This window comes from Neurospora tetraspora (genome assembly GCF_033439725.1).
Source record: "Neurospora tetraspora strain CBS 560.94 chromosome Unknown B0H65scaffold_1, whole genome shotgun sequence".
Classification (NCBI taxonomy): domain Eukaryota; kingdom Fungi; phylum Ascomycota; class Sordariomycetes; order Sordariales; family Sordariaceae; genus Neurospora; species Neurospora tetraspora.
Window position 1 is genome coordinate 2,582,582 of NW_026944383.1, and position 22,765 is coordinate 2,605,346.

The following is a 22,765-nucleotide window of genomic DNA, read 5'->3' on the forward strand; positions in this document are numbered from 1 at the left end:
TCGTTTCTTGTTGTTGAGTTTGGTTGGGGGGTAGGGAAAATTAAAAGCCGGTGAGTTCAAGAGGGATCGAGAACGGTTTCTCAATCGGCGGCCGAAAGAACGGAGATCAAAACGCGGGGAAAATCAAGATGATTTGGAAACGGTTTAAAAAAAAAACTACCACCAAAAGCTGGTGGTAATCGAGTATTGTTTGTTGTAAAAAGAAAAAAAAAAAATCAAACGCTAATATGCCATGCCGCTAAAATGTGTGTGTCCACTGCGCGCGAAACAAAGATGATGTGATAATGCCGATGGAATGTGTGTGATGTGTGCAATCTTCTTGTCTTCCAAAAAATTTAAATGTTGTAATCAAAATGCCTTCTGTCAAAAACTATGGTATCTGGATGAGTGACCATGCATAACCCCGTCCTAGCAGGAGGCCGAATGATGAGAGAAATAGAAGAAACCTGAACCTTGTTCGCTGCCAACCAACCTTACACACAACATAATACACAGAGGACTCACTCCTCATGAGAGTAAGACCCCTTTTAAAAACTGAACTGAACCTTCAACTTAGTAAGCGACTTGAGACGACGGCGCGGTCTCAAAGTATGAGGGCGCCGTTGTTGTTGTTGATGTTGATGATGCTGAAGTCTGATGTTGTGCTGCTGGTGGGTATGATTGGCTGTGGTTCGGCTGCGGTGTCGGGGTCACCGGACAACGCGGAACAGGATATTCCTTCATCATCGTGCCGTTCTGTCCGAAGCTGGAGGCGTCGGGAGTGATCGGAGGGGTCATGTATCCATCGGCAGCGCCGGGGACGGATCCCAGACCCTTGTGGGGAGTGCTGTAGACATTGGACGCCTTGCTGGAGTTGGGGGTCAGCTCGCCAGGAGAGGAAGGCGGGGCGCCGCCACGGCGGTTGATGGCGGCCTGCTGAGCGAGGAAGTCGGCGAGCTTGCCAGACACTTTGGAGAGGTATGCGCTCGAGTACTTCCTGGAAAGCGTGACGGAAGGCTGGTGAAGGTGCTGCGAAAGAGCCAAGAGCGTGGCATTCTCGACCTGGTCCCATTCCCCATCGTTAACCTCGGGCTTGCCCAAGATAGCCCTAGCCAAGACCAAAGAAACCCGTGCCATGATGGATGGCTTGGTGGAAACGAAATCCCTATGGTACAGGGCAATCTCGCAAATGTATGCCGCCATGTGTTCGACGTCCCTGCTGTCCCTTTCCTCGGCCACGATCAATTGGGTGAAAAAGTCGACGGTCGGGTGTCCAATGTTCCAGTCGAGAGTGTTGAGTACGTGCATTTCCATCTGCGTGAACATGCCGGCATCGTAAAGTCCGCAGCACATGTTGTTGAGCTCGTTGATCTGGGGGACTCTATCCTTCTTGTCTCCATACTTGGCGGCAATCAGTAGGGCGGCGCAACCGACGAGCTGATAGTGCTGCTTGTAAACGACACGCTTGGAGCAGTACCGATCGAGAAGGTTGACAGTGAGGAAGAGGGTTTCGGGAAGAAGCGAAAAGGCAGCGTGAGCCTCGATAAGGAAGTCGATAAGGTACGGGCGCATGAACCATTGGATTTCGCGTTGCATATCGATGAGGTTAGCATCGGGTAGCGTCTCGTCCTATCAAGTCATGTTCATGTCAGTACGTTTTCAACCAACCAATCAGAAACAAACTTGGACATTCTTACCTCCATGTGACGGATGTGCTGCATGATATCCTCAAGGTACTCGTCGCAAGCAAGTCGTGATAGATTGTTGGCGATCATCTCCTGCTTGTTCCGAGCAATGAGCTTGGCAGCATCCCGAACGTTTACCCTTGGCGCGGGCTGTTCATCGGACTCGACGAAGAAGGTCTCGTCGTTGTGACGTGAGGTAACCATTTTGATGTGGTGTGGTGGTTGTTAATGGAAGTTTTGTTTCTCGTAAAGCGGTGATGGCTGAATGAGTGGTGAGTGAGTTCCGAGTTCTCCTGGAAATCGTGTTGTTGTAGTATTAGTTGTCGAAATGAGCCGAAAGAATGAGGCTCAAGTCTATCAGGTTGTCGCGTGTCGTAAACGGACGAGTATTAAAGTATTAAAGAGTGTGCTGAAATATCAAGTCTGTCGGATGCTTTCTGTAGAAGGAGTGACGGTGGCTGTTGATAACGCCGGGTTGGTTGGAAACTGTAGAGACGAGAGGTCGAGGGACTCTCGTCTAGGTGACGGGAGGAGTGTGTGTGTGCCTGTGGCCGGGAAACACGAGGTTATGAATAATGCCGTCTGAAGGGGCTTCTAAACGTTCCAAGTCAGCCAAATTCGCTTCGCAATCTTGGTCCCAAGCAACGGACGGACCGTTCCTGAGACCGCAGCCAGGAGGTCCCTGGATCTCTGATCAATCTTGAGCTCAGACGGGTTGATGTCGTGACTCCACATTTCAAGGGGTAACTGCAAATTGAGCACTCTCATTGGACAGATCTGTTCCATGAAAGCCCAGATCTGGCTGGATGACTCTCTTTGTGTGCTCGGTAGGTGATGGGAGGAAACTGAGGAAAGTGTCCCGCTGTGTATCAGGTCTTTAATGGGAAGGTGGTTCATGGGGCTGAGAGACTTTGGAAATGCGGGATGCACATTGTGCACAAGTGAGGCTCGGGTGACGGGTTGAAGAATGCGCAAGGCAAGGCAATGCAGAAAAAGGGATCCCTTACCGCAACGGTAGATGTAGAACTACCGTGAAGACCGATCGGGGGATATCGACAAGGTGGGAGAGACGAGCTAACGTGTCCCACAAAAGGCAACCTTGGGATCGACGACAAATGGTTCAGGCGTGCGGGTGAAGATGGAAGATGCCGCGGGTCGGTGGCATGTGTCTGGAAAGGGAGAAGACAGCCACAGGTTAGCTCCAGATTCAACATCATATATTCATTCCCTCCACTCATTTCATTTCATTCTCAGATCCAGATCAGTCTTGCCAATGAAAGCTATGACATCACTGGGACCTGAGAATGAATTGAGGTCGAGTTGACAGACCAACCCTCCAGTGTCCGCCCCTTTGCATCTCTTGCGTACCTCTCACTGCACTCTTTCAACTCCGAGGAAAAGGCCAGCAAAGGCTTCGCACGGGGTCGGTATGTTTATCGTCGGGATTCGGAGACGGCAATGTCGATTCGAATCGGCGAGGTCGGTCGGGGCAGCGATGCAAAAAGGCGCAGTCGCTGAGTATGTGGATATCGAATCGAGGTCGGCGTCGACGAGGTGGTGGGTTGCTCGGTTCGGGAATGAGAGATGGGTGGGTGTTGCCGGTATCCCAAGGGTTGTTCGTGGGAACGAAGGGAGTCGGAAGGGTTTTATAAAGGAAATTCCTCGTCGTCGGACCGAAGAATGCCCTTTTTTTTGGTTGCAGTACGAAATTACGGACTGCGGTACCGAAAATGCGGTAAGGGGGAGTGGACTCGGGAGTGTTGACTTTGTCTGAACAACACACACAGGAGGCTAAAAAGCACGAGGGAGCAATGCAAATCGAAATGCAAGACTCTCTTTGCTTTCTAACTACTCTCTGACCACGGTCCTTATATCCTTAAAGCGGTGTTTCGGCCTGGGATGATGGTAACTTGTCGGTATGGCCCAGGATTTCGAGTATCTAAATCTCCTCCTTCCCTCCTTTTCTTTTGGCGAAAAAAAGGAATACACAAGAGAACCACGACGTCGGGACGATCGGGGATCTCTTTTTTGGAAGGAAATGTTTCGGGATAGGGAACGACTGAAGGCGGAATGGGAGGAGGAATGAAGAGGAAAGGGGAGGAGGAGAATAGATATTTGCTCGGGTCGAGCGAGAGAGAGAGAGAGAGAGGATGGAGTGCAAGAAAAGGGAGTGGACCAGCGGCAGAGATTGGTTAAAGGGCCATTTAAGACAGGGCCCCCGGCAACTCCTCGTACTGTGTACTGTGCACATTCGCTTCTTGAACACACACACTGAGAGACCGAGCACCACTCTGCCTATCCGGATGGTCTGTACTGACGGGTGAGCCAGCTTCACAGTGAAAGCATCCGTCCATTTTGCTGCCAGCAACACCTTGATGAAGGAGTGGTTAGTGGTCACTGGTAGTCAGAACCAAGAGTCCATAGTATCTTGTGCCCCAACTTCGTACTGTCCGTACCCCGTAAGAAACGTCTTGGCCAAACCTTTACCCAGTACGGATTGCCCTCAACTGATGACGGGACTCGAGATGGATTACCGGATGCCCTAGCGTACGGGGCATGGATGGGATGGACAAGGGGGGCCGCCCCATGGAAGGCCCGGGGTACCCATGACGGTATTGAGGTTGTACATTACATTTCGCTGTTCATCCTTTCTGGTTCGCAATCCCAAACCGTGAATGAAAAGTCTGGAAAGCGAAACGACGGAAGGTCTGAGTCGAGATCATTGATAGTCGTATATCTTCAATGTCGAGATGAAATGGAATCGGACAGTCTCATGGTGATGGACTGATAGACATCGTATCCTGCCAACCCCCTGCGTTGTGTTGCGCAAGACGATGGAAACAACCAGGCCGTCCCCGTCTCCGTCCCCAGGCACCTCTAGCCAAACAAAGTAAAGTTAAAGCGAAGGACGACAGTTCCAGTTGGTGTACGTACAGTTGTCCCGGCACCACAGAGCACACCCCCGTACATTACCGTCCGTGTCCGTGGGTATCTTACGGGGTAGCCAAGGTGGGATGCTTCGGCTGTAGGTGTGCCAGACATTACAGGCAATGGATGGACAGGCGAAAGAGGGTTCTGACCTTCTGATACGTTGGGTTCAAGGTCGGTGATGCTATGACCTGCCCGCCTGTGACGCTTCAGGTTGGTAGCAGTCACCCTTTCTCTGACTGCAGAAGGGAGGTTTGCAGGACATTCTGATGCCTATAAAACTCTACCGGTTCCCCGTAGTGGTGTGGGATGGACGGACGGGATTGAACTGAATGTCTGGATGGATGTGTGGAGTGTGGATGTGCCAGCCAGCCAGCCAGCAATCGCAATCCAAGGGGAAGGTCCTTGACTCCTTCGAGACCTGCCTCAGCTTTGGGGACTGGATGGAACATGCCGTGCACCCGTATGTATATCCATATCTCGAATTCTGAGGATCGTGATATTGCTGTTCCGTATTTCTCAAAACAGAAACAGCGAAATCTAACGCACTGCCCGTGGCCGCCCACCCGTGTGTGGCCCGTGGTGGCTGACGGTAGAATTGCGTGGATTCGTTTCTCTCTCGGCTAGACAAGTCCCCTGGTGATGACACTGATGAGATGCAAAGTGGAATCGGATCTACTTGTACGGCGAGCGGGCGTCTTCCCATGACCATCTTGCTGTCTTGAGTCTGGTTCGACCACTGCCGACTGGCATGACCGAGAGTGGACACCGCATTACAGCAGCGCGGCAACCATGGAGCGACCTGGACAGCAGCCAAGGCGTCATTTGTTCGCTCACATTATCAAATTCAATAGTGTCGCCGTTGCCAATCTGCTAGTGTCACCGCGTATGTTTGGGTGCGAAACCTTAACAGTCACAGCGGGACATTAGCATCCACGAAGCGAGGTTTCTAATGAGGAAGGAACACTCGAACCAACCTAGCGCACTGACCAAAGCGTTGCAGTCCCCGGTCGTAGTGGGAAGCACTCCACCAAACAAACACCAATCCACGAAGCTTGGAGGAGCTCCGACGGCGAAGGCAAAGATGATGCCCTGGACGGGCATCTCACTTTCCATGATCCCGTTCTATCCATCCACTTGCTCGCCTCAATCCAGTCAGCAGAGCCCATGAGATTCTGGGATTCCCGCCGGTCATATTGAACTTTTATAAGGTCACACCATGCCATTAACAATAGCAATGCCTTGTGGTCGGCCTCCCGTCAATCGCCTTGTTAGAGCTTCTTCCGTCCAGTCTGCTGGGAGAGTTGCGATGCACCTCGGGAGCACCGTTAACCGCTGGGCCTGATTCGATGTCATTGAAGGCAAGCAACCTCCAAGCTCCTTTTCCGCAGCGTGACATTGCCCCCTCCGTGAGCTCATCCAATCCATTTCCTCCCTTTGCTCTTTTACACTTTTGAGTATCAGGTCCTTGAAATGCGACAAAGGGATTCAAGATGACAGCCTAACTTGACAGCTTTTAGCAGCGTCAAAAGCAAGCAAGCACAAGCGGTAGTCCGATAGCCCCGTGCCACTCATGCTTGGCTTGTCTGTCTTTTGCCTGTCCAGAAAAGCAAAGAACCTTGCTGAGGTGTGTGGTTGTTGGCAGCATTGCCTGTCACCAGCTTTACAGGGCGGTCGGCTCCAGGAACTCGGCACGTCAAATCTCCTGAGGCCAGGCCCCTGGACGTCCATCACAACCATCCTGCTGACCTTTTGCTGATGTCCTCTCCATGACGAGGCAAAATGAACTCGAGAGATTGGGCTTCGCTGTGCTTTGACACTATCGTTTGAAGCTGTGATGGAAAGGCGAATCCAGACGTTTCTGAGATCATCGTCTTGCGTTGTGTGCTCTGTTTGTTTGTTATATATACTCGTCGGTTAGGTGGGAACGCTTGCAGCCAGCCGACCGACTCTCATCGTCACTTTGAGAGTCGGATTTTTTACATATATCTTGCAAGTGGTATATCTTTCAAAAACTTTAATAATTTATATCTCTATTAAAATATAAGTAAAAAAGATAATGAAATATTCAAATTAATTATTTAAATTGCGCGCATTTAGTTATATATTTACATTACAATCAAAATATCGTAATATATTTTTATAGTATTGAGAAGCCCGCCTTGGCCTGCTATAAGTATGACGGCGCTGGCGGACTAAGTCTAGGTACTATATACGAGGTAGCTACTGGAATAAGGTATATAGAAAATTCTAGGTATAGTACAGTCTAGGGGATACAAGCTATTCAATTAGCTATACTAAAATTAATTATAGGGTAGATCTTAGTACGTATAGGATTTATCCTATAGGTAAGGGAGATACGAATAAAGGGATTAATTAATAGCGATCCGCCTATAGGTCCCGCTATCGCTTATATAATTAAGGTATTTATTTAGGTCTATACGCTTATACCTAATTCTCTTCCTGTTTTCTTTTGCTTATTTAAAATCTTTTATTATAAATAGATTTTTAATTTTACATTCAACTCCCGTACATTATACCTTTATATTATTTTAATTTAATTTAATGATTACTTAACAAAATTAAATCCCAAATAAAATTAGAAAAATCTATTATAAGAATCTAAAGTACTAAATATTTATAATAATAATATAATAGTACTACCCCGCTAAGTACGTAATAGTGTTAATAATTATAAAAGTATTAAGTAGACCGAGAATTATAACCATAATTATTATAAAGAAATTTCTAATGATAATAACGACTATAATAATACTTTTTTCAGAGAGGAGGGCGGAAATAGCAACGGAGAAGGAGGTTCTAATTCTCCAAATTCTAACCCTAAATAAAAGGAGGATATAGTTATAAAACTAAAGCCTAAGAAGAAAGTCGCTATTAATAATAAATATAAACCTATTAACCCTATTATTAAAAATAATATGTATAAAGCTATATATTTTAATAAAGAACGTTTTAATAGCCTTTACCCTAACGAAGAATATTCTCGTAATAAATTTATAGTCCTTCGTAAAAAATCCTTATACTATATATATTATTAATTAAAATCGTCCGACGAAGCCTTAACCAATATAGTAATTAATTATAATAATAACAAAGACTTAGAGCCCGAACTATCCTTCAATTTATTTAATTAATATATTACTGAAATAATCGAAAATATTAAAACCTTCAACGCCTACGTAATTAAATATAAAGTTACTAACGATTTAAAGTAGAAAATAAAAGAATTTACTAAATTATTTATTTGTAATTCTATTTTTAATATTCCTTTTTAAATATTATTCTCTTTTTTAAATTTCCTATTTTCTAATTATTTAATTAAGAAAAGATTCGCCGAATTATACTATAAAGACCCTTAAATTATATTTTAAAAATTTAAATTATTATTTATTATAAATATCATTTAGAAAGAATAGGTATTAGAATTTTACCGCTTTGTCTCCTACCTAAATATTAAATTTAAAATTATTTACAATTAGGTCCCCGTTTTGGCAATTTAATATAGCGCTACTAGCTTTATTATAGTATAATAATTGAAGGATTCTCTTAACGAAAAGGAGGAAATTATTGAAAGATTAAAAAATTTTATTGCCGACTTAAATATTAGTAAGGGAGTAATTAAAAATAAAAATAAGGGAAAGGTTAAAGAGATAGTACTCCCTAATATTGAGAAGGATATTAATAAGGTTCCCTTTAGGGCTTCTACCTACTTTTCGACCTTATTTCCTAAAATCAACCCTAATAACGAATAGTATTCTAATAATTCCTATTACCATAGTATTAAATAAACCGACCTTACTAAATATTATATTTAGAATAAAGAAAATAATATCCCTTTCAAAGTTTAATACAATTTAATTTAGGATAAATTCGAAATTAACGCCAACTATTACTTAACCGACTATAATAAATTTCTATATATTAAAAGTTATTTAACTGGTTATATTTATCGCAATTTAATACCGTATTTATACAAAATTTATTTTAATTTAATAATTTCTTTATAGTATTAATATTATAACCTTAATTAGAAGGAGAATGCGTTCTAAAACTTTTTTAAATTAAAAATAAGAAATAATAATAATTTCGACTTTCTTAAGAATAAATTTATTTAGATAGTTAGCAAATATTAATATCCTAAGATTAAATAGAAGTATAAATTATTTTAACGCCTTCTAATTAAATATAAGAGATAAATAGGTGCAAAATATTACGATTCCTTTATTTTCTTAAATTAAAAATAACCGGAAGCGTAAAATACTAAAGAAGAATTAAAGAAATTTAAAATTGATATTTATTACCTTCTTTTTTTTCTTTTTTTACTACCGTTTTTATTATTTTATATATTCCGTATTAAAATATTCAATTAATTTATTATTAATATTAACAAAACTATATTTTACTTTCAAATAATCTAAGGTTACTATATTAATAAACTCTTTTAACGGTTCCTAAAACTATTATATTTAATTAATTTAATTAATTAAAATTATTCTACAACTTTTTTTAATTATGTAGTAAAGGATTCTATTTATAAAGTATTCTTTCTCTTTATTTACTATAATAATTAATAATTAAAAGTTAGTAATGATTTAGCTTAATAGAGGATTATTACGAGCCTTTTTAAATAAGTCTATATAAAATTTATTAAAAACCCTTAAGGAAAGGTCAGAGAGTTTTATTATAAAAGGGTTGAAAATTCTAAATATTATATATTTTGTATAGACCTAATCGAATTTCTTCTTAGGGTCTACTATAATAAAATTCTTAAAGTTTAATTAAACTTTATTCCTTATTTTGAAAATTTTAATTAATTACTTTTTATAATTAGTAAAATACTTGTATTTTTATAGGAAAATTATTATAATTATTTAATATAAATTTATAATTTATTATAATATTATAACAAAATCCTTAATTCTTATTTATAGGTTTTTAAAATTTATTTCTATTAGGGGAGTTATTAAGGCTATTAAAGATTACGGATAATAATTATAGGTAGTAAAAAATAGAAATATATTAATAAAGGTATTAATTCAATTATTAATCGCTAATTATATTGCTAGGTATTAATAATCCTAATCGTTTTAAGCGTAATTGACGAAAATTCTTAAGAAGGCTTATACTTCCTAATTCATTCTTTTAGAGCTTCCGTTAATTTAAAGGTAAAAAGCAGTATTTAAGAGTTGATCGATATTTAATAAATTATAAAGATACTTTTAAAATCGATTAGTTTCATTAATACCCTTATTATTAATACTAGATTATAATTATTTATAATATTATATAAAAATATTTAAGGAAAGCTTCCGCTATTATTTCTATTTCTATAGTAGGTATTAGCTCTAAAATTACTAATTTATTAAATTTTTTTTTAATAACGAAGAAGTTAACATAATTTCTTATAAGGAGGAAATTAATAATAAAATCTATTTAAATATTTTTCAAAAATTGATTTAAAATAAGAAGAAGCTTTAATAACCCTCTTTTCTAATTTCTCTAGTATTTTACTTTATTATAAATATTATAATTAGTTAAGAACCGACGGATATAAATGCCTATTAGCGGCTAATAGAAATTTTTATTTATAATATAAATAATACCTTTTTTTCCAGGGTACTTAAGAGCCTTCGAATTATATATTTTTTAAATAATACAGGTATAGAGAATGTTCCTTTTAATATTTTTTAAAGATATATATAGGGTTATAGCTTTAATAATAGTGGAACTTCTTAAAATTTATATATAGACTTTATAATATAGTTTACTGAAGTTATTAATGATATATTCGCAGAATTAAACCTTTAAACCCTACGTAAAAATTAAGAAGGTTTTATTTTTATTAATAATAATTTAGTAAATAATTTAATAAACTTTGCCTTCTTAAAAAACCTTTTCGAAGAATTATTATAAATCCGGATTTTTAAATACTTTTATACCCTCCTCCAGTATAATAAAAGAAGCGACTATATAAAGATATTTTTTAAAAGCGGATTAGGGGATTAATTATATTTCCTTAATTTTTATATCATTTTTATTAGGGTAATCCTAATCCCGATAGAATGGAGTATTAGGAATTACGGCGAATTTCCCCGGGCGGTAAAGGATTTTGAAATTGAACCGTAAGAGAAATTCAGTTTATTATATTTATTATTTAAAGAATTTTTACCTTCCTATAAAATATTTAAAATAATAGTAATTAGTAACAATAATGATTTTTTTATACTTTTTTAAGTTCCGTAAACTATTCTTTTATATATTTAATAATTACAAATATTTCCTTATTATAAATAGGGTAATTACGCTCGGTAAAAGTAAGTTTTTAAAAGTAATAAGTAACCGCCGTCTTTTACCTATTTTTCTCTTAGGTAAAAGTATTATTAAAATTATACCTATTATAATTTACTTTTAAAAAAATAAGTAAATTAGGATCCTATTAAATAAAAATAGGGGCTTTAATAAGTAATTCCTTTAATTTTTTAAAAACTATATTATATTATTCAGTCTATTTAAAAGGGACTTCCTTACTTATAAAGTTTATTAACGGTCCTATAACCAAAGAGAAGTTTTTAACGAATATTCAGTAATAGTTAGTAAATTTAAAGAAACTTCGTACCCCTTTTTAAAACGTAGGTACCTCTTATTTAATAATTATTCTAATTTCTTCTAGGTTTATTTAAATATTAATACTTATAACGATAATGAAACCCAAATATTTAATATTCTTTATTACGAATTCGTATTTCTCAAGATTTAAATAAAATTTAACGATAATTATATATTTAACAACTTTATATACTTTAATTAAATAATTTACCTCAGAATTTAATAAAAAAACTTATTATATTATTTATATATATTAAAATAAAATTATCGAAATAATTTCTTAGAATATTATTAATATATTATTAAAACGTTACCAGTATTCTTAATAATCCGAAAGGTATAAGTAATTATTTAAATAACTTATATTAAATTCGAAATATAATTTTCCCTTCCTTTCTTTTAATTGTATAGATTTTATAGAACGTTTATGTAATATTTATTTTAATAAACTATTTTACTTTAGCGATAATTTTGAACGTCGTTTTAATTAAAAGTAATAAGTACCAGTTTACTTTAATAATAATATTAAAAGTTTTATAATTATAATAAAATTGAAAATTTCTTTTTAATTTTTTAACAAAGAGAATTAGCGTAGCAGTAAATAAATTATTAACGCGAATAATACTCTTATGAAGAAAATTTCTAAAGGTTTTCTTTAATATTAAGAATTCTTTTTATAATATATTATAAAAGTAACTATAAAGGAGAAGCGGCTCCTTATTATTTTTATCTTTTTTAAATTCAATCTTATAATCAATACTTAAGCTGTTAAAATTAACCTTATTAATTTCCTTTTATTTTCAAACGAATAAATAATTATATATCTCTATAGGGATCATTTTTCGTAATTCTTCTTTTATTATACCAACTTTAAGTTTAAAGGCCTTTTTAATATTTTATAAATTTATTACGAATATTATTAATTTTATAATTTACCAACCGCGTTTTTTCTTAATCCTATTTATTATAGCTACGAACGTAGTTATTAAATAGTATATTATTTTTTTAAACTCCTTAATGTTTAAAGAACAATTCTTCAGAGAATATCCTAAATATAGAATTTAATAACCAATTATTCTATATTAAAATTTATATTTATAAGGGATAGAATTAACCTTTATAATAATTAATTATAATTTCCTTAGAATAATAGGGAATTTTAATTTAGAAATTATATAAATATAAATAATAGATTTACACTTATAAATATTGACTTTAAAATAAATAATCCCTTTAATCTCCGCCCGTTCTATTTTTATCAAGGCTTTTCTTACTTATTTTTTAAATATAAGTATAACGGGAATTTTTAGCTTTTTAATAATACTTTTACTAATTACAGCATAATATTAATAATTTTTATTAATGAGGGTATAGAAATAATTTTGATTATTAATAGTAATAAGTATTTTAATAATATTTATTTCTATAGGTCTTAGGAAACTTTTAATTCCCGCTTCCTTATTTAGTATTTTAAAATATTTTTTATTCGATTTTATAAAGGAATTACTTTTTTTCTAATTCTTTAAAAGAAAAATACTTATTACTGTTTTTTAATATAAATTCTACCTTAAATTTAATTCTAATAGATTTAATATTAATAGGGAGATATTATACTAATTAATATATATAATTACTGACTATATACTTATTAATTCTACAACAAAAATAGAAATTTAAAATACGGCGCTTATCTTTTTCATCCTAAGAAATTTATTTAGTACATTTAGCGTCCTTATTATTAGGGTTGCCCTTTATGTTAATATAATTTATTATAATATTATTATTTATATTTTTAGGGTATTTAAAAGTAGGGGTAAAATTACGTTAAAAAAAGGAATTCTAATAATAATTACCGTATTTTTTACTATTACCCTTAATATCACGGAAAGTTTTATTAATTTTAAATTTTTAAATAATATCTTTCAATTATTCGATATAAAGGTCATAATTTTCAAATATACGGATTGAAATTAATTAATTATAAGAAGTATTAAATATAGAAGTTTCTAATTAGATTAATTTAGAATTATTTTCCTAAGTAAGGCCTTTAACGTTTATAAGGTTTTCTTCGAACGTAAGGAATTAAATTAATAGGGATAAATTTTTTTCTATTATATAATATATAAGCAGATTAAAGCTAATTTCTTTTCGTTTTTATTATTAAAAATTAATTTGAAATAATCGAAGAAATTTTCGGGTTTATAAATATTATGAACATTACTATAATACTAAAAGGCTTTTACTTTAACTATTTTATTAGCCGGGAAAACGTTTAATAATATTAATTAACTTAATTTATTATTAGTAATAGCTCCCGCCAACCTCTTTTCTTCGTATATAAAATATAGTCGGGTAATATAAAAATTAAATGTAAAGGGGGTTTAATTCTATTTTAATTAGCGGATATTCTTACGTTTAAAATTATAGTAAAAAATAATTTCTTGTATAGTACCGATTATAGTACTCGGAATAATAATAACTATTATAATAATTATATTAATATTAAAAGGGTTCTATTAATTTTAAATAGTAAATTATATATTAAGCGCTATTCTTACTATTTAAGCGAATACGTCGTTAATAAATAATATCTTCATAAAATTTTCTTTTTTTTATACAAAGCGTATAGTTTCTCTCCTTATAATTTCTTTTTATTTTATAGCTACGGCGGCTATAGCAGCGGAAAACTCTATAAGAATTCTAATTACAACTATTTAAATAAGTAAACCCTACTATTATTATTATAATAATTATTTATCTCATTTTATTAGATCTATTATAATAAAATTTAATATAATAGGGATAGTATAATTAATATAAGTATTGATTATATAATTTAATTAAAATTTTATGAAGAAGAAAAATTCTATTTAAAAGGCGGCTTTATTAAAAATACAAAGTTTTAATAGAAATTATATAAATATAACTACAGCGCCTCATAATAGCTCTAATTAATAATTAAAGCGCTATAGCCCAGGCTTTAACCTTATAATACTAACATTCCCCAAATAAAATAATTAACCCGGGAATAGCCGTAAAATTACGCCTAATATATTCGAAAATATATTAAATATATTAGAAAAACGATATTAAAAGTATAAAATTAATAAACGGCGTAAACTAATAAGAAGAAGAGGGAACCTAATTTCGAATTAAAAAATAAAATAATTATTATTAAAACGTTCTAATTTACAACGATTAAATTCAATAATAAATTCGATTTTCCTAATATTTATAACTATTATAAAATTATTAAAAAAGTAAAGTACTCCTACCATTTAAAATTATTAAAGAATTAGAAAAGTACTAACGTCTTTTATATAGACCGTTTACGAAAATATAACGATAACCCGCTCCTAAAATAAATATTCGAATACCCCAGCCTAATTAATATAAACGAAAATAGAAATTCCGAATAGGAAATTAATAAAATTATAATATTTAAAATAATTAATAGAACGCTCTTTTACTAAGTAGATTAAAAAATTAAAACTCTAATTTAAAATAATATCCCGCCTCCAACTTTAAATGCATACCAAAAACGCTTTAAAACTTTTATAAAATTAACCCAGATACCCTAGGCCCGCCCTAATAATTAATAAATTAATTTAATAAAAGTATAAAATAGTACGACGATAATCAATACCCTAAAGAGGAGGGACTAAAGCGTTTATAGCGTATTATAAAGAAGAAATAAACGTACTATATAATTATTTAGTAAAATTCGCGGACGAATCTTTTATATAGGGGGGGGTAATATAATAGCGCTAACGGATTAGGTTTAAATATTATATACAAAGTAGCTACTAGAATGAAGTATATGGAGGATTCTAAATATAGCATAGTTTAAAGGATATAAACTATTTAATTAATTATATTAAAACTAATTATAGGGTAAATCCTAATATATATAGTATTTATCCTATAAGTAAGGGGTATATAAATAAAGGGATTAACTAATAGCGACCCGCTTATAGATCCCGCTATCGCTCGTATAACCAAGGTATTTATTTGGGTCTATATACTTATACCTAATTCTCTTTCTCTTTTCTTTTCCCTATTTAAAATCTTCTATTATAAATAGAATCTTAACTTTACCTTCGACTCCCCTATACTATACCCTTAGAATAAACGTCAATATATATTAATTTAAAAAAATATTAAGAATTACCGCAAAAGTAAAATCTTATCAATTTTAATTGTACAGTATTATAAATAGCCTCAATTTATTCGTCTTAATTACTTCTATCGATTTATTATAGCGTATTTCGATTCTAATATTACTACGCGGATAGAAAAGGCTATACATTATTATCTCGCCCGCTAAAAGCGTATAATACTTATTAATTCGAAGAATAGTAAGAATTATTATAAACATAATAAAATATTATTAATTTTAATTGTACGGCATTATAAATAGTTTTAATTTATTCGCTTTAATTTTCTCTATTAATTTATTATAGTATATTTCGATCTTAAGGTTACTACACTAGTAGAAAAGGCTATACAATATTACTAATAATATAAACTACTGCAAAAGTAATACGGGCTAAGGTGGGCTTCTTAATATTATAATACATTACGACATTTTGATTATATTATATATATATAGCTAAATGCGCGCGATTTAGACTATTAATTTGAATATTTTACTATCTTTTTTGTTTATATTTTGGTAGAGATATAGATTGTTGAGGTTTTTGAAAGATACACTACTTGCAAGATACATGTAAAAAATTCGACTCTCAAAGGGACGATAAGAGTCGGTTGGCTTATATAAGCGAGGCCCCCAGAGGGTGGACTCCACCAACCTAACCGACGAGTATGTATAACTGATGACATTCATCGAGGTGGCTGTTTGTTGCGTATGGGGTACCCCTTTCTGTACGATTACCCCAAATATAATTCATGTAATATACTTTTATCGTACTGTAATGTCGGGATCTTTCTTGGCAGAAATTTGTTGACCCCTCGAACCCCCACCTCTCAACACCCAATGTACAGTGCATGCAGCATGAAAATGGCATGGAACAAGCACAGGTTGGCTGTCTTTTCGATATAAAAGGTGCGGGTCTACAGATGACAGTTCCGTCAATGATCTGGCCTGTTCTGACATGTCTCCAGTTATCTTAAAGAGATATAGGATTCTTGCACCCGTACGAACAAATGCACAAATGACGTTCCCGTTGCCTGCCCGGAGGCCTATGCACGCATGTAATATGCGTCTCGGCTTCGTTTTCAAGTTGTCAAAAACACAGCTACATAAAGACAATAGGCAGGATGAACCAAAGCAAAACTCTCTCTCACAAGGAAAAATAGTTTTATGCCAAACGGTTGGTTCCATCCCACCGACCTCTTGGATGCAACCTTTTTGACCGCCAGTTCCTGCCAAGTCCCAATGAAACGACGATGTTCTTGAGACCGAGTTTTGACCAACGGCTTCAACAGATTTTCAGACGCTCCATCGAGCCATGACAGTTGTTCCAAAGCGGGGTTCATGGCGTATGATGACTGTAATCGACAATGCGGCGGCGAGACAGTGGGCCGTTGCCGATACTGGAAAATAAGCCATCATCACCGCCATGATGCTTTGTACACAGTTTCACTGTATTCACTGCGTACTCGGAACTTCAAATTCGGCACATCTCACCGCAGTCATTCAACTTGACCGTCCACTAATGCGGGATCCATCACATATACACTGGGCGTCTCTGCGCCCTCACTCACTGCCTAGCTACCAATTCGTGCCACCATTTCCAAGAATTTGTATTGCTGCGCGTATCGTCAAGCCTTGGCGTGTCCCGTTCAATACCTCTACCTGTACACTGCGGTTGATACACTGCGGCAAGCTATCATAGCGGGGAAGGGACGGAGGCGGCCCGGAAGGAGCGAATTCGACAAACTTGGCACCTATAACGGAAGGCTTCGCCGCTATACTCGCTAGGCCTCTGTCATCATTCTCCACGGCAACTACAACCAATATCCATCCATCTGGGGAAGTTGTCAGTCTTCGATACAGAAAGTGGCTCATGAAGCATGAAGGAGCTACTACCCACCAATCAGGAGGGTGGAACGCGCTCATACACGTCCGAAGAAACCCAATTTAAATCCAAGCGTGTTTCCACCACTTTCAACCTCCAACCACGGGTCGCAACATCAACAGTGGAAGGGGAGCGCGACTTGGCGAGGAAAGATTACGACATGGCCCTTTGCCGCGCTATTACCGCCGGGGAAAGATAACAAGGACACTGAACACTGCCAGGCCATCAAACAAATGGAGGTACGGATTGGCTTCGGACCTCTCACCAAGCTCCGGGCCATATAATGCCGTCCACACCACCATGAAACCCGCATCCGGCCCGACCACCTCTTGCCGGGAACACATCCCAACTCCCGAGCCATGACGGACTTGTATTCCGGTCACGACTGCTCCGATGACCAAGCTGCCGGGCGGCTTGAGGCTGTATCACCTGCCGTCGTCCTGTCTCAACATCCTGTCTCTTGTTCCTTTCGACAGGCGAGGCTATGATTGTCGTCATTATATGTTGCCAGCCCGCGGTTATCTCAGCTACACAGCAGCATGATACTGCAACTGCAACTAGGACCATCACGACCAGCTGCATCTGCCTCTGCCCGCAGCCCTTGGCCGCGCCGATCGGCACAATTCAGGCAATCGGGTCTCACGGCCTTCTGATCCGTCTCTGTGCTGGGACAAAAGATCGACCATTGTTAACCACAAGCCGCCAAAAAATCCAAATACCCTGACGCCGCGGATCAACCCTCAGCTCACGGCGGTATGCCGTGCAACTCATCAAGGAGCTGTTTCCTTCAGTGGCGGTCCGCTGGTTGGCCCTATACCCTGAACTTGCTTCCAAATTGATTGCTTCGGCATGCCGTGGGACATGAGCCTTTACATAGTCGAACGGTGCACGACGTATCTGCCAGTTTGGTGTCAGCACTAATATCCTTTCTCGTCAACCTGCCACGGACCGCCGGGGATGCCCCTAGGACGACAAGCCGCCTTGTGCCAACGGCCGCGTCGTAATTACTTCGCGACTTGAAGAGCTACACCACCATTTCGTCGCCCATGTAATCTCGCGCCAAACCTTCCGGGTCTAGATCGGAATATCTTTGGGATCTGCCCACGAGCTGCTTCTTGCCCGAATCCAAGTGGTCCTCTAGCCGTATGCAGGGCACAGCATGGTGCTGCCTACCGGTGCTTGCGATTGCAGCCGGTATCAGACTGGACGGGTGGAACTGCCTCCATGCAGGTTTGAGACATACCGAACCTCAACGACGCCATCATCAAAGACGGTAAACACGCGATGGCCATTAGGCCAATGCCATCGGGACGGACCATCATCGCCGTTATTAGAAGGCTCGGCTGAGACTCACGCTACCCTGCATTTCGTGTCGACCCCGGGCGTCTCATATTCACGGTTGATTACTGCGACCTACCTACCCTACGAGCTCGCCTACGAGAAGCTTCAAACTGGACCCTGAAATGTCACATCCAAGTTCAAACCACGGGGTCTTGATTCAGGTTAGCCACAAAAGATCATCATACGTTTCGGACGAAGGTCTACCAGGTAACGGTCGTACAGTGCTGGCAGCCTTGCGCCATCACGGGTATTCGAAGCAACACGGCATGCTCTATTGGTACAGCATGCGGACATCAGTCTCGTAAAGTCTCTCTCCAAGAACAGGTTTCCTGCTAACTACCAGCCGTTCCGTTTATCCGCATTGCGGTGGTTGGAGAAACGGCGTATGTGCCCTCCTATATCATCAAGCATAAGGCTGGCGCAGCCGCACATCTTCTCATGTTTCTCCCAATAGTGCCTAGGGAATATCTTGCCTTTCGTAAGCCGAAAGGAGAAAAAGATAACCCAAAGACCAATGGCGAGAACCCGCCATGTTTATTCTGAAACTCCTATCTCCCAGGTCAGTCAAGGTGGGTGTCTTTTCAATGTCGGGACGTTTATACTATTGGCGGGCCTTCGCATGGCTTTCAGCTCAGCCGCTCGCGGTGGTGGTGGCTGGGCGGGACACAACCCCGACACCCAAGAATTCAAGAAACATCTTGAACCATGAACTTTCATGAGGCAAATGAGGGGGCATGTTACCGAACTCAAGCCACATCAACGATCAACCTCTCATTTTTCGCTTAGTTGAGTCAACTGGTAAGACCGCTTCACTAATCTCATACAAACACTTTGCGTATGAGGCTTCCGCCCCTCTGATGGTCTCAAAGCTGGGACATCTGAACGGCGGCCGCTCGAGCGGTAGCCGAGCCCAGACCCCGGGGCCGCCCGCCGATCACCGGATGCTCAATACGGCGGGATCTACGGACTACGGACACCGACCGGATTGTATCGTAGCGTTACGGTAATTACGAAATTACAGATACATACACGACCAGGGGCACTGAAATGTCTGGTAGCAGCTCTACCTGTACATGTTTAATGCTCCAATGAACAACTGCTATCCTTCCTCACCGTGCGCTATAACGCAGCTGAGAATCCTTTATCCTCCATCAATCAATCACGCTGTCTGAGTCTTATGTTACGCCAGCACCGAGATCGCGATCACAAAGGCGGTGAAGTACAGACACGCAACAAAAGACACACACATTTTTGCCCGCACCTGCGGCGCGGCCCAGGCCTTCTACTTCTGTTTGTCAACCGCTGCACCAGTGCATCCCGCTATGATGGGAGCCTGGGAGGAGGGGGAGCTTGAAATGGTACCCGGCCCGGCACGGCGCGCGCCCCCTCACACAGTGATCCACTGCCCGGCTATGAAAGCAGTAAGGTAATCGCCAGGGTGTTTGTCGATGGTGGTCAATCCCGAGGCTTGTGGAGGTCTAGTACCTAGCGCCAGAGGCCTGAACATGTGGCATCGAGGACGTCCACGTATCCAAGCGCTTGAGGCCTTGAACGCTGACCGCCAAGGTTGATATGTATGCTGTAATGTGTGGAAACAACTTGCTTGACGCAAGAGAAAAAAAGGAACAAGGATCGTGAACCCGAAAGGTTATGAGATGGTTTCATCCTATCGGGGATCTGTGACCTTTCGGCGTTTGATGGAGTCGAAGGAGGAGTGTGTTCAGAGTGAAACTGGCTACTGGCTAGGCCCCAACCGCCAACAACACCAAGCCAGTGGCATCAGCGTGCTGAATCTCTGAAGGCGCCCTGGCGGCCCATCCTCCCAACAAAACTGAAGGAAGTGGTCGATGTCATTGAAGCAGATGGCATGAATCCTGTTGGTCCGGACAAGCAGCTCCATTCGACACCGCCAATGTGAAAATCGAAGCCAACCACCAAACAGTTGACATACCAGTGCGTGTGCTGAAGTTGTTCTAGAAGCTCAATGGAAGCCGGTTTGGAGGGGTAACCGTCGAACTGACAAGGGTGTTACCGCGGCGTTGCCCAAATCCCAGGGTTCGGGTAGAAATAAGGCTGAGCTAGATGCAACAGCCACGTGAGGCTGATCAAACTAGCCAATAGGATCCAGAGACAAAGTTCAGGTGGGGGCTTTAAAAACATTGTGGAGCATGGACCCACCAGGTGGGGGACCAGGCAGCACGGCAAGTCACGGGACGGGGGCCACTGGGGGAAAGTTCATGTGACGACGGGAGATTGTGAACATTCATGCAAACATGATCTGACAGAGAACAACGGTTGATGATAGCATCACGGCATTTCAAGCGTAAATTTGGAACGTCGAAGCCAGTTCAGTTGTAAAGAACGCCGTTGAACTTGCTGGTCATCTAGGGGTAGGAAAAAGACGACCCAGAGCCCGCTGCTTCTATCGGAAATTTGATGCGCTATTACGAGCCCATTGAAGGATCTACTGATTCTCTTCCGAAATGAGCACGGGGAGCGCCGTGGCGGCACAAATTCATGATGACAAGCAAGAACGAATTTCGAAAAGAGAAACTCCGCGAGTTGTGCTGTTAAAAATGGGATTATTCCGTCTCACTCACACACACACACGCATGCATATATTGGTCCGAAAGTGAAGCTGGAAAGGAACGGTCGCGGCCGCCGGGGCTGTGACGCTTGTAGGAGTTGTGTTTCACTGGCTACCTTATCACCTTTTCAGGGCTACCAGCTCTTTACCTGCGGTTTCTCGAATTCCGGGGGGACAAACGATACGGACTTTACCATAGTTTACGCAACGAAGACGGAATCGGAGGACAAACAACTGAACCCCGGACCTTCTCATCCCGGGCGGGGCGGGGCCGGGAGTTGCCTCGGTCTCCCGGGATCAAGAACATCACCACACAGTGTTTTTCAATTTCTTCTCTTTTCTTTCTCCATCTTCTTTCTCGTTTCCCTGGAAACCGATGGATATCTCTTTCATGCAAAAACAAAACAAAACAAACTGTATGGGGCTCTGAGTGAATAGTTCCTGTTGTCTGGGCAACAACGGCAGCTAGCAGCAAAGCGAGATGGAGTCCCCAAAGCAACGGGATGCTACGTTGCATGAACTCATGCAACAGATTTTTTTTTTCTGGTGGTTCGACAATCGATGCCCATCCACTCTGTGTGGAGAGTTTCCACCAAGAGGAGAAAGGTGAGCATTCGCGCCAACGGCGCCACAACTCACAAGGAGAAACTTGGAGAAGAAGAAGAGCCGAAAACTAAACGCATAGCAAAACCTCCCCACTCGACGCGACCGGCCGCGGCCCGTCTGCTTGGTTCCCCCTTGTTGCTCCGTACAGTTGAATACCCCGCCCGGACTCCCGCCGGAGTGACCTGGGCTGTGTAGAACCGGGAGTTCCTTTCGACTTTTCGGTGGTTCGGATTTCATGGTCCGGTAAACCAGCAATTTCAGCAACGAAACCAATTGCCATGACCTGTCCAAGACCGGACCGGACACAGCGCCGTAACAACTAAGGGCCTATTTGGCGCGTCTGAAATAGGGTTCTGAAATCTTCTGACAAGGGTATTTCAGAGTGGTATTTGGAAGCACTCTGAACGTTTTAGTACTGAAATCGCTGCAAAAGTCGGTCTCTGAAATTCCTGCCCCCACATTCGTATCCCAGCCAATCAAATATCGTAAATCTTCTAAAATTAATTTTAAACACTTTAGAGGCCACCCTTCTTCTAAAATACACCTTTTTACACCAAAATCAATAACCTACCTTCAATACTACCCAATAATACTAATACCTAGATCAATTACTATATTCCCCGCCGCTCTTATCCAACATTGTAAACGCCTTGAGCGAAATATACATCGTAAAAAGCTAGTGCTAAAGCTAGCGATAATACTTATTAATACTTCGTTAATACTATAAGTTACCTATATCCCTATCAATCGCACTAAGAATAATTAGTTCACGACAATAAAACTTCTATACAATCATATAGGACGCTTCCAATCATTAATAAAGATAACGCTACGTACGTTTTATAGGTTAGTAATATAGCTAGGCAATCATACCGAATTATCCTCTTCGAAAATAACTTCGATATACGAAAAAGTCCTATTATTTCTCCTTATAGTAGTATAAGGCTTAACCTTTCATATAACCATATATA

At 38.9% G+C, this 22,765-nt stretch overlaps 1 protein-coding gene across 1 annotated transcript; it reads right to left on the minus strand.

Moving 5' to 3' along the window:
• Positions 1 to 552: 552 nt before the first annotated feature.
• On the minus strand, positions 553 to 1,868 carry B0H65DRAFT_416874 (cyclin-like protein; the record flags this gene model as incomplete). Its single annotated transcript, XM_062824059.1, has 2 exons — positions 553 to 1,608; positions 1,677 to 1,868. The coding sequence occupies 2 exons, from the start codon at positions 1,866 to 1,868 to the stop codon at positions 553 to 555; spliced, it is 1,248 nt and encodes a 415-aa protein (XP_062686107.1).
• Positions 1,869 to 22,765: the final 20,897 nt, after the last annotated feature.